The sequence below is a fragment of the Kogia breviceps genome, chromosome 18 (genome assembly GCF_026419965.1).
Source record: "Kogia breviceps isolate mKogBre1 chromosome 18, mKogBre1 haplotype 1, whole genome shotgun sequence".
In the NCBI taxonomy this organism is placed as follows: Eukaryota; Metazoa; Chordata; class Mammalia; order Artiodactyla; family Physeteridae; genus Kogia; species Kogia breviceps.
Window position 1 is genome coordinate 14,501,769 of NC_081327.1, and position 15,715 is coordinate 14,517,483.

At 57.2% G+C, this 15,715-nt stretch overlaps 1 protein-coding gene across 1 annotated transcript; it reads right to left on the minus strand.

Moving 5' to 3' along the window:
- Window positions 1–7,237: 7,237 nt before the first annotated feature.
- Window positions 7,238–14,257, minus strand: LRFN3 (leucine rich repeat and fibronectin type III domain containing 3). Its single transcript, XM_059044009.2, has 3 exons — window positions 13,196–14,257; window positions 10,205–11,641; window positions 7,238–7,866 (listed from the first exon to the last, which is right to left on the minus strand). The coding sequence occupies exons 2-3, from the start codon at window positions 11,623–11,625 to the stop codon at window positions 7,401–7,403; spliced, it is 1,887 nt and encodes a 628-aa protein (XP_058899992.1). The 5' UTR covers window positions 11,626–11,641; window positions 13,196–14,257; the 3' UTR covers window positions 7,238–7,400.
- Between the last annotated feature and the right edge of the window lie 1,458 nt (window positions 14,258–15,715).

The following is a 15,715-nucleotide window of genomic DNA, read 5'->3' on the forward strand; positions in this document are numbered from 1 at the left end:
ACAAGCAGTTTGGCCAACTCCTTGTCACAGAGTCTGCCCAAATAGTCCTTTGTCCCAGCTGGCCAGGGCCCTGTCCCGAGAAGCTCCACTGTGGCCAATCCCCTGTTGCAGAACTTGCAAGGCAGCCCCCCAACCCCAGATGGCACAACCAGTCCTCTGCTGTAGATCCAGACCAGCTCACCAGCCTTCTGCATCTCCCATGGGTCACTCACCCCATAGGAAGCTCAGGGCACCGAGGCACAGCGGGGCAGATCTTCACACACGGGGCGGCCGTGGCTGGAGAGCGAGTGGCCAGATCCAGGCTAGTCAGTGCAGTCTCTCCTGCCCGCCTGCCCTCCAGTCCTCCTGCTGCAGGAGGGGAAGGGGACACAAGAGGACTCCCAGAGAAGGGCTTGGACCTCCAAGTCCCAGGAAAAAGGCAAGATTGGTCATCTCACCTGCCAGGAGCTAGACTGAGGCCGGGCACATTTGTGGGGGGCATTTATAGTCCCAGATGCCTGGGCCTGGCCCTCAGCACTCTCCCAGGGTCAGCACACTGAAGTCCCCATTAACGTTGGCTCCAGCCTGACCTGGTGCCATGGATCATAATGAGGCCTAATTATGTGGGCGGGGTCAGGGACAAGGGGCAGAGAGACAGAGAGTGGAGGGAGGGGGACAGAGAGGGAAGAGGGGAGAGACGGAGATGGGGAGGGGAGAGGCAGAGATGAGCAGAGACACTGAAAGAGGGAGAGGAAAAAATACAAGAAAATTACTGGGAGATGGAGAGATGGGTGTGGGGAGAGAGACAGCAGAGTCAGGAATGTAGAGAGAGCTGAGAGTGGTGGCGAGATGTAAAGACCAAGAGAGACAAGAAAGATATTTCTTCAGAGGAGGGCCTTCGAGTGTGGAGGAAGTGGTTGTGTTTGGGGGAGGTGACGGCTCCAAGTTTGAGACAGAGGATTACAAATCAGGAGATGGAAGGGAGCAAGGCAAGAACGCCATGTTTCCTAAGAAGAGAGGAGCACGGCTCTGAGCCTGCTGAGGAGGGAGGATCTTCAGGCTTGAACTTCTGGGATCCTGGGAAGGAGGGCGCCAGGCTGCCAGGAGCCTTTGGGATTCTGCAGAAGGAGGGGGATAGAAACTGGTTTTCTGTGTGTCAGGGAGGAGGACTGGGGACCTGAAGGTGGGGACTGGGGCCTGGACCCCTAGGACTGGAGCCAGGCAGGAGAGGACGCCATGTGCGCGATGTGGAGGTCTGGAGGATTGGGGGGTGGAGCTCCCCAAGGGAAGACAATGGCTTCCAGTCACTCCCACCCTCCCAGAAAGTCCTGAGCTGGAGAATAGTGGGGCCGCACCGTCCATGGAGGATCCGGGAGGAATGGCAAGGCTGGGGCTCTAGACAGGGAAAGGCAAGGGACCTTGGGTACAGTTTCCAGCCCCTCCCTCCCTCAGGTCCCAGGAGCCTGCACCCCTAGTCTCTTTCCCCCCAGAACCCTTGTCTTTGGTGGGAGGAGAATTCGAGAAGGAGCCGACTTTCTTTCAGTAGCTTCATTTCACACCTGCTTGAGATCCTTCCCAGGCACTGCATCACAAGCAGAGGAGGTGAGGGAAGGTGTGGGAGTATAGAGGTGTGGGACTTTCAGGGAGCAGCGATTCCCTTCCAGCCTGACGTGGAGAACATACGTGCTAGACATTTTTTTTTTTTTCCTGGTCGCGCCACGCAGCATGCGGGATCTTAGTTTCCAGACCAGGGATGGAACCTGTGACCCCTGAAGTGGAAGCGCGCAGTCTTAACCACTGGACCGCCAGGGAGGTCCCTGAACACATGTGCTAGAGATGGAGCTGGGCAAGGGAGCAGGGGAGGGGGGCAAGGCCTGTGCCGCCAGGCTGAGGAACTGGGACCCTGTCCCAGGAACCCTGGAGAACCATGGAGGGTTCCATGCAGAGGAGGGCCAGGTTTGGCTTTAGGAAGACTCCCTGGACCAGAGGGTGAGACTGAGGCCAGAAGCCCAGGGGGAGGAGATGCAGGGACCCTGGTGGTTGAGGCCAGAGCTAGAACAGGATGGGACCAGAGAAGGGAGGAAGGGGAGGTGGGCAGGCTGTTCAGGAGGCTGGGTGGGGGTTGCCCTGAGACAGGACCCGGGAAGAGGGGCAGGTGTGGGAAGAAGCTGAGGCCATCGTGAGACCCAGTGTGTGTGAGAGGCCTGGGGGACGTCCAGGAAGCCAAGGTAAGCCAGGCTCAGGGTTTAGGAGAGGGGCCAGGGCTGGGGACAGAGATGTGGAGGGCCTCAGCAGAGAGGGAAAACAGGGGCATTGGGGTGTGTTGGGGGTGATGCCCCAGAAAGAGGTGAGTGGAGAAGCAGGAAGGCGGTGAGTTCCCAGCCCTGGGGACCACAGCATTCAGCGCTGTGGATGAAGAGGAAGTTCCCAAAGAGCTGATGTTTTATCCAGAGTGAAGTGTACCCCAGGGGTTCCACAGAGTTGAAGCCAGAATATACCGAGAATAAAGTCCTTTGAAGTCTCACATTTTATACTCTAAATTCTCATCAGTTTTGCATTCACCTCCATCAGTCTATGCATGTGAGTTCTCATATAAAAAGATTTCCAAGTACTTACCAGTGACACCCTTTAACCTACCCTGGTGTACTCCCCAACCACCCCTCAACAGTGAAAATCTTCAAGTGAAAATGAAGCTCTGGGTTCAGCCTGTGGCTGTGGAATCTCCCCAGCCAGTCTCCTGGTACACTGGGGTGTCTGTCACCCAAGCACTCAAGGCTCTTCAAAAGCCTAACCAGTGGCCAGACACTCCCAACCCCTCCTAAGGCAAATGAGCCTCCCACCTTGACCTTGTTCTGTGCCATGTACCCCTCCCCACCCTCCCCACCATAAATCTAAGGTCCAAACCAGATCCCGCCCCTCCGGTGGCTCCAGTGCTCTTGGCGTGGAGTCACAGTTCGTAAGCCTGGCAGTAGGCGTCCGCCCACTTCTTAAGCTCACCTGTCACCGTCGCCGCTTCTCGCACTCTGTGCTTCAGCTACACGGAACTTTGGCCAGCTCTCCAAGCGCACAATCCTCTCTCTTCCCTTCCTATCTTTTGCATACAATGTTCTCTCTCTTTGGAAGACCCTCTCTTCTCCCGGCTCTCTTTGTATATCCTTCAAGTGTGCAGGGCCCAGTGTAAAGTGAAAATGTGGAGTCCCTTGTTCAAAAATCATTAAGAATTTCATGATGGTGACAGCAGGGCATCAGCCAAGCACAGCGTCCTTTGAAACACAGGGCACTGGGCGATTACACAGGGCATGCTGCCATGAAGCCAGCCCTGCCTTCAGGAAATCTTGGATTCTCCCCACCTCCCATTCCAGGCTCAGTTAGGAGCCCCTTCTGGGCTCCCAGAGTCCCTTGGGCTTAAACAGGCCCTAATCATTTTTGCCTGTGCTTCTCCCATCCCAGCCCTGGCCACTCTGAGCTGCCATTGTTTGGTGGGTGTTTACTTCCTCCACCAGACTTGAACGCTATGAGGGCAGGATCTGGGGCTGTGTCGGTCACCACTGTGTTCCCAGCATCACCCTGCACAGGTCAGGGCAACACTGAGCTTTGATACTTAACCTTGCTTTTGTGAGGCATGATCAGGGAGGAGCCAAAGGCAGGAGCCATGCCCAAGTTCAACCTAGAAAAGAAACATCCCCTTTCTGAGGACCCTTTGTCTGATTCTCCCACATATGTGCCCCAGGTAAAGAGCTGTGAAGGCTTGCCATTAGCTGAGGCCTCTCAAGGGATCACAGGTATGTCCAGACACTCAGGGCCTGTGGGTGATTAGCCACACCCAGACACATGGGTGGGATCTGGCAGGATCCAGACAGGGGAGAGTCCTAGTATCAGGACTACAGTGTCTTCAAGAAAATGCTCCAATATCCTGGAGCTTTGGCCCCAGGAAAGCTGGTCTCAAAAATGTGCAGGGCATCCTCAAAGCCAGATGGAGGACGGACAGTGGAAAGAGTAGCACTCTCTGAGCTCAGGAAACTGGTGGACTCAGCCAGGCCATGTTGGACAAGCTACACTTTAACTTTACATTCCAGACACGTGACCATTTGTCCACAGTTGTATTGCTTCTGCCTGGGGGTGGGGGATGGTCCAGGCATCCTGTGCGGGAGGCAGAAGGGGACCACGTTAGAGGGACCAGCCTGCCCCCATGGGCCTCCTCCCACATCCGACTTCTGAATGTGTAATAAGCTACCACTGGGTGTACGTCCGCCTTCTGGGCTTGCATTTCCTGTGTCCACATTCCCCCCGACCAGCCATGGCCTCAGTCCTAGCACTTGAACCTAGAAAAGGTCCTTAATTCCCACACTATAGGGAAGTCAGCTCCCCCTTCTAAGGAATGGGTCCTTGGATACCAGAGATCTAGGCTCTACGACTCTTTCTTCCCAGTCTCTGCGATCTAGCCTGAGAACAGGGCAGCTGGACAGTGGTCCACACTGTCCCCTTCTGTGTAGGGGATGGAGGCCTCTGGTGAGGTAGTTTCAAATCTCTGAATCCATCCACTTCAGGTCCCAAACTCGTCCAGCCACTTTTCGGCCTGGACCATCACTGTAGCCCCCTCCCTGGTCTCTGTGCTTCAGCTCTGTCCTGAACATGCAGACAGAACTGCCAGCTTCCTTGAGATCAGGGAGCGTTACTCTCTTCACTGCTCAAAACCCTCCAATGGCTTCTCGTGCCACTGAGAATAAAACCCAGGCTCCTCCAAGCCACCTACGGGGTCCTGCATCATCTGCCCCCTTCTTGCTCTCCAGCCTCAACATGGCATCTTTCCCTTTTTCCTCACCCCACTCCAGCCCCCTGGCCTCCTGCAGTGCTGTTCCATTTGTATGGAATGTCCTTTCCACCCATTGTGTAGTTAACTCCAACCTGAGCATCTCAGCAGAGGCGTTACTTCCTCCGGGAAGCCTCCTTCAACCTTTCTTCCTGGGTCAAGTCCCCTGGTTATAGGGTCTCACAGTTCCAAGGCTCTCGCCTGCATGACCTGTCTTGTCACCATACGTGCTTTACACTTGCTAACTTGACCCTTGTTTCCCCCACCAAATGGTGAGATATGGGAGGGCAGGACAGGCCTGTATTTGTTCGGTATTGAATCCCCAGCACGTTGCACACAGTGGGCACACAAAAAACTGTTCAGATTTTAAAAGGAGGGTTGAGGGACGGCACGCTCTGGCTCCCCCTCGTGGCAGCAATTGGTATTTTGTAGCAGGCGCTAGGTATCCATCCCCATCCTCCCACCCCCTGGGCCCTTTTACCCAAGACACCTCGCTCTCCCTGATGGCTTCACCCTGACCTCAGCCACCGAGGGTAACAAACAACAAGAAGAAGGAGGACTCTGGATGCTGCTGGAGGACTCAGGAGTCAGATCAGGTCCCTGGCACTTAGGTTGTTCCCTTGGCCGACGTAGGATCATTTCCAAGGCCTACACCCATCTAGAAAGCTTCGCCAGAATCTAGGATGTTATCCCACGAGGACAAGTCAAGTGAGCCAGATCATGAGAATGGCCCATCCACTCTTGGGCTCTCTTCACCATGCCCCTCACACATCACTTCAGAGAAGAATGACAGGACCCGAGTTCCCTCCACATCTCTGCCTCTGGACCACTACAGGCGGCCTGAAGTCAGGGAGCACTGTCATCTTACTGCCGATCCCATTCCTGGATCTCCAGTGAGGCTCAACATTTCCAAGGCCCAGGGTTTAGTCCTGCAAACCTCCAGGCCTGGTGTCTGAGTTGGGGAGCCTAGAGCAGACCTAGACTGAGTGACGACCAGCCCTGGAGAGACGTGGGGCAGAAAGGCCCAGATCAACCCGAACCAGGCTCTGGACCCCGAGAATCACAGCGTCTACACTCCCTGTCTACAATGTCTTCCCTCCTACTCTCAGATCAGCTGGATTTGGCAACTGCCCAGCCGATCCCCTAACACTGCTCTCGCTCAGATCACCGCAGCCTTGATATCATTAAACACAAGAGTCACTTGGGTCTGACTTGCCTGGTTTGCTTCACTCCATCCCTTCACCTACTGCTCCTGTTTAGTCTTTTTTTAGTCCAGGGTTTTATTTGCCTGTCCCTTAAATACAGAGAATTTGGTGGCCTCAGTTCCCCATCACAGCTGACAGAGCCCTCATTTCTGTCCCCAGTTCCAGTCTTAGACCAGGGGTCCTAAGGCCTCCTGGCTGCCACGCCTTGGTCGCATGCCCATCCTCTGGGCCCCCCATATCCAACAAGTCCCAGAGGCACTGGTGGTACAGTGGTGAGCACAGCTGCCTTCCATATCCGCCAAGTCCCACACTGGCCTCAGCATCTTCCCCAAACCTGCCCCTCCTCCGCAGTCCTGTATCAGGGCAGCTCCACTGTTCCTCCCCTGGCCAGAGCCCTGGGCCTTACCCTGGACACTTCTCTCCCCTACAGCCCTTCAGCTCCATAACCCATCCACTCAGCTTCTTGAATGTCTCTCTCACCCACCCCCTAGTGCCCTCCCTCAGGCCGGTCCTGGTCCAGCCTTGTCCTCACCCACCCAGGTCCCTGCCCCGCTTTCCCCCAGGCTCCCAAGCCTGAGTCTTCTCCTCTGGTCCACCCTCCTCATAATGGCTACAAGGATCTTCCTAAAGCCCAAACCTGACCCTCTGCCTCCCTCGCATAGACTCCTCCGTGGCTCCCCAGTACTATCAGGCCAGAGTCTGAACTCCTCAGCCTGCAGGTCCTGAACCCTGCCCACCCTTCCGGCCTCACTTCTCCCACGGCACCCCCGGTGCCTGGCACTTCCTAAGCCCTTGCTTGGGCTGTCCCTCTGCCTGGAACACCTTTCCCACTGCTCTTTGCCCATTTATCTCCTTCAGATGTCATTCTCAGATCACGTCTCCTTCACGAAGCCCTCCCTGACCACATCCTGGGCTGAGACAGGCCCCTTTTCGGGGCTCCTACAGTCTCCTAGGCTTCCCTCCTCACCACGACTCTGCTCGCTCTGAGCTATCACTGTCTGAGGGGTTGGGGCTGGGGGCTGCCTGAGTCATTGCAGCATCACCCAGCACAGGGCAGGCCCAGAGAGGACACTCAAGCAATGTCTGTCGCTTAAAGGGATAACCATACCCCAGCCTCATCCAGGGACTTCAAGACAGAACTGGGGGGTGGTTTTCTCCCCAGAGGGGGCATCCCAGCTCCAGACCCCTGAACGATCCCCCAACCCCAACAGACAGAGACAAGGGCAAGGGCCCAGGCCCAAGCTTAGAAAAATAGGACTTTCTTGTTGTGCCCCGGTGCCCGCGACACCCTCCCCATCAGAGTTTTAAAAACCGTGAGCAATTTGGTGAGTCTGAAGCCAGGTCCCACGGGGTGTCTGGGTCCTGCTACCCCTGGCGCCAGAAGGGCCATAGAGGTGGGCGCGAAGCTAGGGTCCCACGGGTTCGTGGCTGGGCCCCCAGGGCTCACAGTCCAGCTGGACCACGGTGTGGGCCCTGGGCGCGGCCGGCTCAGGAGCCAGCGGGGCCAGCGGGGGGCCCAGTGCGCCATTGGTCTGGGAGCAAACGCTGCTGACAGGCGCAGGTGCCTTGGCCTTGCCCGGGGGTTGGCCACCGTGCACCTTGTAGCGCATGAGCAGCACGAAGGTGAAGACCAGCACCGAGGCCACGATGACACCACCCAGCGCGATGATCATGGTGCCGCCCAGGAAGGGTGCGCGCGGGGCCCCGCAGGGCCGCAGCGCTGGCTCAGTGGAGAAGCGGCGGCAGCCCACGGGCCGTGTGGCTGTCAGCCCCGTGGCGCCGTCCTCGTACACGGCTAGCACACACAGATCGTAGGTGCGGCCTGATGCCAGGTCCGTCAACAGGAAGGAGCTGCTGTCGGCTGGGATCATCCTGGAGGGACAGACAGTTGCGAGTCAGGTCTCCGGCTGCCCAGCACCCACCCCGCACTCTGCTCCGACCCTCCGGGCTGGAGGACTTCCCCCCAGGCCGCTGTCTCATTTCACCCTAGCCCCTGAGTTCCCTGTAACCGCTACCAGAATTCCCTTTGGTCTGATTCCCATCAGCTGCCCGACATCCCTCCGTTCTGTTGGCCTGTTTCACCCGAGCCCACCCTCTCATTTTCCTGCTGCTCGAATACCCATGGGATCTCCCTGTGGCCTTAATGCCCAAATTCCCTCTGCGCCGCTGCCAGCTTCCCGGCTAGCCCCACTGCCCCCCATGTGGGGTTTCATCTTATACCCCACTGCCTGTTTCCCATCCTGCACGGCCCCCCAATTTCCCACCAGCCTGCAGCCCAAGTTCCCTCTAGCTCTGCAGCCCCGTTTTGCTCCACTCTCCTGCCTGACTTCACGCTGGTCCCCCTGCCCTACTCTCCCCTAGCTCATGGCCCCAGTCCCTCCAGTTTACTACTCCATTTCCCGCCAGCCCACCACCCAGTTCCCTCCAGCCCTGCTGCCAGACATCTCTCCAACTCAGCACCCAGTTTTGTTCTAATGCCATCTGGTATACCTCTAACCTGATGCCCATTTCCTTCTAGCCACCGCCCACCCCACCCCCCCCGCCACGCCCATCCAATTTCCCTCTGCTCCTCTGACTTTCCTCCAGCAGGTGCCTGGTTTCCCTTTTCCAGCTGCCTGACTTTCCTCTAGTGTTAAACCTAGAATTCTCTCTAATCTAACCGCCCGATTCCCCCATAGTGCTGATGCCTGATTTCCTTCTAACCTGCCAATGAATGTCCCCCAAGCCCCACTGCTGCTGCTGTGTTATTATTACCATATCCACAGCCTGCTTCCCAGTGAGCCCTGTCATCTGGCTCCATTTTCATTAAACTGATGTGCCTCAGTCATCACTGCTGAGTTCTTTTTCTCCCTGTTGCCTTATTTCTTTCCAGTTCTGTCCCCTGATTCTCTTTTATCTCTCTGGCCTGGTTTCTATTTATCCTTATCGTTCCCATTCCCTTTTATCCTTAGTACCCAATTCCACTATATTTCCTTTTGTAGCATGGCACCCTGTTGGAGATTTAACTTGTCTTATAATCTGTTTTATTCCTAAACTGCTTTCATGAGGGAACTCCATGACTATCTCTAGGAGGGTGATGATCCAGGAGAGCATTTGTCCCGTCCCTGCAAGGCAAGGTAGATAGAACTCGTGTGATTTTCAGGTGTGAGCCCTCCATGGAATCTACTGAGTACCGCTGTCTGCAAAAGGGAGTAGAAAAAGCTTGTTGGATTTCCAGGACTGAAAAGGAAATCAAGTGACCATCTTTTGAGGTTTGGGCTTCTGGGGAGGCACAGAGAACCCAGGTACTGGGTTTACAAGGTGAAGACCCCAGGCCTTGGGAGGCCCAGTCCTCTGCAGCCAGGTGTCAGGGACTGTACCCTTGGCCCGGCCTGGCATTGAGAACAGGCAGCCATCCACAGGCGTCCATGCAAGGCTGGACTTGGGTGAGATGTGCCAGCACACCTGGATGAGAGCCACCACTAGTGACCACATGTGGCCACAGCAGATGTTCCGTGTGCTCTCTGGCTTGGGGGCAGAAGTTATGTAACTCGCCTCTTGGGGTGTGTAAACCCCAAGTTTCGTGTTTGCAACAAGAGAAGGGAGAAGGAAGTCCCCAGCAGTGGCTGACTGAACATTCCTGTTCACCCAGAGGTGGAGCGTTAACTAGGCTTAATTTGATTTAGAAAACCAAAAGTTGAGATGTCACCACGTTGGAACTCCAAACACATGGAGCAAGTCACACCGCACAAACCCAAAGCCTAATCGGTATGTAACCTCCTCCCCCATTTTCCTTTTAACCTCTGGTCTGAGTTCCTTTGTAGCCAGCCTGCATCACTGCATTTTTCCCATGATCCGTGTACTCTCCCGCTTGATCTCTTTTTCTTCCTGCAGACTGGATTGAGTCTAGCCCTGTCATCTGGAAATACTCGGTTTTTCTTTACTACTTAAGTTGGTTTGTATCCCCTCAACTTTGCCCCTCACCCCCAATTATCTCTTTACTCTTCTGGCCTGATTACTATTTATTCTTGCTGCCTTCTTTCTTTTTACCACTGCTGCCAGATTTCTTTTACCCTCTCTGCCTGATTTCTTTTACCTCTGCTGTCTGACTGCCTTTGTAACCTTGCAGCCGCATTTCCAGTGCTGCAGCCTTGGGTATCAGTAGGTGTTCTTCCAACCCTCCCTCCACCTCGCTCCCCCACCCAAACCCCCCACCGCCTGGACCCTGCACCTGTAGACGAGGATGTCGTCGGCTGAGCTGTTGTACTGGATTTGGTACATGCGGATGCCTGGGATAGGCCGCTGATCTGGCCACTGGACTAGAGCAGCTGTAGCCCCATGCTCAGTCACCTGGACGCCACGGTCGGTAGGGGGCCCAGCATCAGCTGCCTTGGCGGAGGCAGAGACCGAGGCGGCAGAGGGCGGGGTAAGGGCATCAGGATCCCCGTCCCGCGGGGGGTCACAGCTTGTGCTGTTGGCTAGCTGGGGGGGCGGCGGGGGGCCCACGGTCAGCTCCACAGCAGCCGTGGCCTCGCCAGCTGCGTTGGCCGCGATGCAGGTAAAGATGCCGCCATCACCCGGCTCGGTGACCAGCAGCTCCAGCGTCCCGTTAGGGAAGGCGCGAGCTCGGCTCGAGTTGCCCAGCAGCCGGCCGTGGGGTGACACCCAGCGCACACGGGGCTCGGGGTCGCCCACTGCCCGGCAGCGCAGGGCGGCCGGCCGACCGGCAGGCACGGCCAGGGGCGGTGAACGGTGTGTCACCACGGGGGGCTCGCACACAAACTCCTCCTCGCCCACAGCCCAGAAGTAGCGGCCACCCAGGGCCGGCGGGGAGGCGCAGGCCTCGAGGTCGTCCTCCCGCGCCAGCCGCCGGAGCCACACCAGCTCGCAGTTGCAGTGCAGGGGGTTCCCGCCGAAGGCCAGCACCAGGGCGGACGCGGGGGAGCCGCGGGGCCTGGCCAGCAGCGGCAGGCGGGAGAAGAGTGGGTCGGGTGGGATGGTGGTTAGGCGGTTGGAGGTCATGTCCAGCCTCGCCAGCTTGTGCAGGCGGGAAAAGGCGCCGGCGGGCACGGAAGCCAGTAGGTTGTGGTCGAGGCCCAGCGTGTTGACGTTGCCCAGGCGGCCCAACGCCTCCCAGGGCAGCTGTTCGAGGTTGTTGTAGGAGAGGTCGAGGTCCTCGAGTGTCTCAGCGCAGTCGTCCAGGGCCCCAGCCGCCAGGGCTGCCAGCTGGTTGTTGCTCAGGATGAGGTGGCGTAAGTTGACCAGGCCGCGCAGCTGCCCCTCACCCAGCGAGGTCAGCCGGTTGCCGTCCAGGTGCAGAGCGCGCAGGGCGCGAAGGTCAGCGAAGGCGCCGGCGGCCACGTGGCGGATGGTGTTGCGTGACAAGCTCAGGTGCAGCAGGCCCGTCATGTTGGCCAGGTCGCGGCGCCGCACGGTCGCGATGAAGTTGTCTGCCAGGCGCAGCTCGGCCGCCCGGCGGTCCAGAGAGGGTGGAACGAACAGGAGGCCTGCCCCCGGGCACAGCACGCTTAGGGGCAGGGACTGTGTCTGGCAGCGGCAGCGGCGGGGACACGGGCTGGGTGTGGCTGGCTGGGGCGGAGACGAGGCGGGGGCCAGCGGCAGCAGGCAGAGGAGCAGAGGGAGGACGGCCATCGCGGGCAGGGGCGGCCTGCAGGGAAGAAGGGGGCAGTGAGGGCGGGCTGAGGCCAGAAGGGGGCGCTAAAGGGGGCTGGGGTGGTCTGAGACCAGAAGAGAAGGTCACAGAGCAGAAGACTTGGTAAAAGATGGTCAGAGAGAGGACTGGTCAGACAGATCAAAAGCCAGAGGAGATGGTCAAAGACTCAGAGAGATGTTTCACAGGGGAACCGAGGGAGCAGAAATGTGTAAAGATGGTCAGAAGGAAGGGAGGTGATTAGAAACGGTTAGAGACAGAGAACAGGATCAGTAGTCAGGGTGGGTAGAAGGTAAGCCAGAGAGCTTTAGACGTGGTCAAAGAGAGATACTCAGAGATGGCCAAAGAGAGAAGAGTTGGTCAGGGTGGTGGGAATGATTAGAAGTAGCCAGACGTGACCAGAGAACAGAGGTGGTTAGAGATGGTCAAGGAGATCAGAAGTGGACACAGAGGGGAAGTGGCCAGGGGTGGTCAGATCCAGGAAAGATGCTCAAAGATGGTCCAAAATGGTCAAAAGGCAGAGAGGCAGTCAGAGAGAGGAGGGGAGGACAGACATGTCAGAGACTGCTGGACGTGGGACAGCTGGTTAGGATGCTGGGTGTGGGGGGAAGTCATCAGAGAGAGAGGAAAGGCAACGAGAGATGTTAGAAATGATCAGAGAACACCAATGAGCAAGAGAGACAGGGAGAAGAGGGGTGGTCAGTAAAGGCCAGGATGGTCACAGACTGGCAGCTGGAGGGGGTGGAGGGCAAGAGAGATGGTGAAGGATGGTCCGAGAGAGGAAAGGCGGATAAAGGAAGTCAGAGAGGAGAGATGGATGGAAGCGGCTGGAGAGAAGAGTGGTAGTACAAAAAGATGTCAAAGATGGTCAGAGACAGTCACAGGTCAAGGCTTAGAGTCAGTGGTAGACACGGGCACGAGAGCTGCTGAAAGATGATTAGAGAGCGGTACCTCGGACAGCGATGTCCAAGGTGGTCAGTGAGTGAAACAGTAGACAGAGGTGGCTGGAGAGAGAAGCTGTGGACAGGGGGGTTAAAGATGATGATCAAAGACAGAAGTGGCAGACAGAGACGGTCACTGAGAGGAGTGGTGGCCAGAGGTAGCCAGAGAGAAGAACAGTGGACAGAAGTGTCAAAGATGATCAGAGAGAGGAGAGGTGAATAGAGATGGTCAGTGAGAGGAGAGGCAGAGAAAGGAGACTGGAGAGCGGAATGGTGGACAGGAGAGGCAGCTGGAGATGATCAAATAAGACAGATGGTAGGAAGACGCTGGAGAGCCGGGGTGGGGGAGGGGGTGGTGGTGAGTGGGTCACAGACCTGGAGATGCCATCAACTGGGGAAGAGGAGGTCAGAGAGGGGCAGGGCTGGCCAAATGTCCAGAGAGAGTGTTTGAAGCAGAGCAGGAGCTGGAGGCAGACCCTTGTGAGGGGATATCTGTTTCCTGGGGAAACTCCAAAGGTGCCCAGGGGGACCTGGTAATCCTTACCTCCACTCCCAGTCACAAAGTTCCTCCCAAGTCCCTCCCCACCATGGGGTCTCCCAGTAGTCTTACCTGAGCTGGAAGCCACCCCAGGGAGCAGAGTCCTCAAGCTCCAAGGGGGTCAGGGGTCAGGGCTCTGGAGGGGGTGCCTGGTCATTCCTTCCCTGTCCCCAAGGTCTCTGTAGAGGGACTGTCTGTTGTGTCTCAGCTCAGATTTGTGGCCACGGAGTCTCTAGACCTTGATACTTTGGGTCCTAGGTCTCCAAATATTGGGCCTCTAAGGGTCCAATTTTAGAGACCCAGGCCCCAGTTTGGGTTGCTTGGAGTCATGGTCTCCCAGCTCCAGTCCTGGGATGCTAAACAGTCAAATGGAGAGTTTAAGATCTGAGTCCCAAGCCCAGTCTTGGGATCCGATACTGGGGTGCTGGGTTCAGATACTGGGGCTCTGAGTCAAGATTTGCCCCAAATTTCAGTATTCAGGTTTGCAGCAAGGACTTCAGGCCCAAACTCAGGTTTAGGCCCTTTGGAATGCCAGGGTTCAGATCCTGGAATCTGAGGCCTAAAGTCTCAGAACCCACCCAAATAGTGGGTTCCAGGGTATAGAAATGAGAATCCAGTCTCAGATATCAAGGTCCCAGGCACAGAACTCAGAGTTCAGCTCCAGATTTGGGGTTTGAGATGCCAAATCTTGAGGTTCAGGCTCCAAATCTTGGGGTCCATATTCCAATTCTTGGGGTTCAGGCTCCAAATCTTGGGGTCCCAGGGACTGATGTTGAGATTTCAACCCCAGATATTGATGTTCAGGCTCCAGGTCTTGGGGTCCCAGCCCCAAATCAGGCTCCCAGGCTTGGGTTTCCAGATCTCTGGAGCCAATCTCGGGGTGAAGGCCCCCGATTTCGGGGTGCGGGTCCTGGATCTGGGGTGGCGGCGTCCCGACTTGCTTCCCGGGCTGCGGCGGGGGCTGGCCCAGAGGGAGGGGGGCGGCTGCAGTGGGGGAGGTGGGCGGCCAGGCAGCCCCGGGGGCCGGGGTGGGGCGCGGCCTGGGCGCGGACAGACACGGACACGCGGGGCGGGGGCACCGCAGCACAGGCGGGGGCGCAGGGGGGAGGGGCCGCGCTCAGAGACCCCTCCCCCGCCGGGGCCGGGGCGGGGGCCGGGCGGGGGCCGGGCAGGCGGGCCGGGTCCGGGCGCTCCCGCGGCCTCCTCGCCGGGAACCCAGGGCCGTGCGCGCGCCCGTGCTTAAAGGCGCAGGCCCCGCGCGCGCCCGCACTTAAAGGTGTAGGCAGGTCCCCTCGCTCAAAGGCGCGCCCCTGGCCTCACCTCTCATGGAGTCGTTCTGGCTTTGCTTCGGAGAGAGACTCCTTGGATAAAGAGAGAGTCAGAGAGACAGAGCGAGACACACAGACTGAGACAGAGAGGCACACAGAGACAGAGAAAGACAGAGATAAAAAGGCAGGCTTAGATTGAGGGACAGAGAGGAGTAGAACGAGAGAGAGGCAGATAGAGACAGAGATAGGAAGAGACACACATATTCAAGGAGAGATGGAAATACAGAGACAGTGACCCAGAAAGAAAGAGACAAGAGACAGCACAAGTTAGAGATCGAGATAGAAAGTCAGAGAGACAGAGAAATGGGAGAGAGACAGAGACAGAGACAGACTGACCTGGGGCAACTCAGATATGAGGATGGGTACGTGTATATGTGTGTGTCCGGTTCTCATTCACAGCCTTGAATGTGGTTCTCCATCCCAGATCCCCCGGCCCCCACAGAAGCCTGTATCCTTCTGTCCCTCTGCCTCAGCACCACCTCTCTGGAATGTCCTTCCCTCAGGTGGAGTTTCCTTTTCTTTTTAAATTAATTTATTACTTTATTTTTGCTGTGTTGGGTCTTCGTTTCTGTACGAGGGCTTTCTCTAGTTGTGGCAAGTGGGGACCACTCTTCATCGCGGTGCGCGGGCCTCTCACTATCGCGGCCTCTCTTGTTGTGGAGCACAGGCTCCAGACGCGTAGGTTCAGTCGTTGTGGCTCACGGGCCTAGTTGCTCCGTGGCATGTGGGATCTTCCCAGACCAGGGCTCGAACCCGTGTCCCCTGCATTAGCAGGCAGATTCTCAACCACTGTGCCCGTTTTTCCTGGGCTTCTGTCCCCTTCTCCAGATGTTGCAATTATGTAAATGCAGCAATTAAGCAGAGTCCCCCAAACAAGCATCCCACCAGGATCCCCTTCCAGGAGCTAATGAGAGATTACAGCACATGCAGACACATACACGGTGCTATTCAGGCGCCACAGGGACCACCCCCCCAGACTGCACATGCTGTGGCATGAGGGCACACAAACGGCATAGGGGGTCCCTTTGCCCACCTGCTTCATTCGTACTTATCCTTCAGATCTCAGTATAAAGACCCCCTCCTCCGGGAAGCCCTCCTGACTCTGGAGGTGGGGGGTGGGGGGGGAAGGGTTGGACTCTGCCTCTGGGGCCCACACCCTCTGTTTCCCCCATGAGAGCCCTGACCACTGTGGCCTGTGCTTTGTCATCAGAGCCCTTATTATTTTGCCCTGTGCTTCCCCTAGCACACTTTGACCACCATGGCC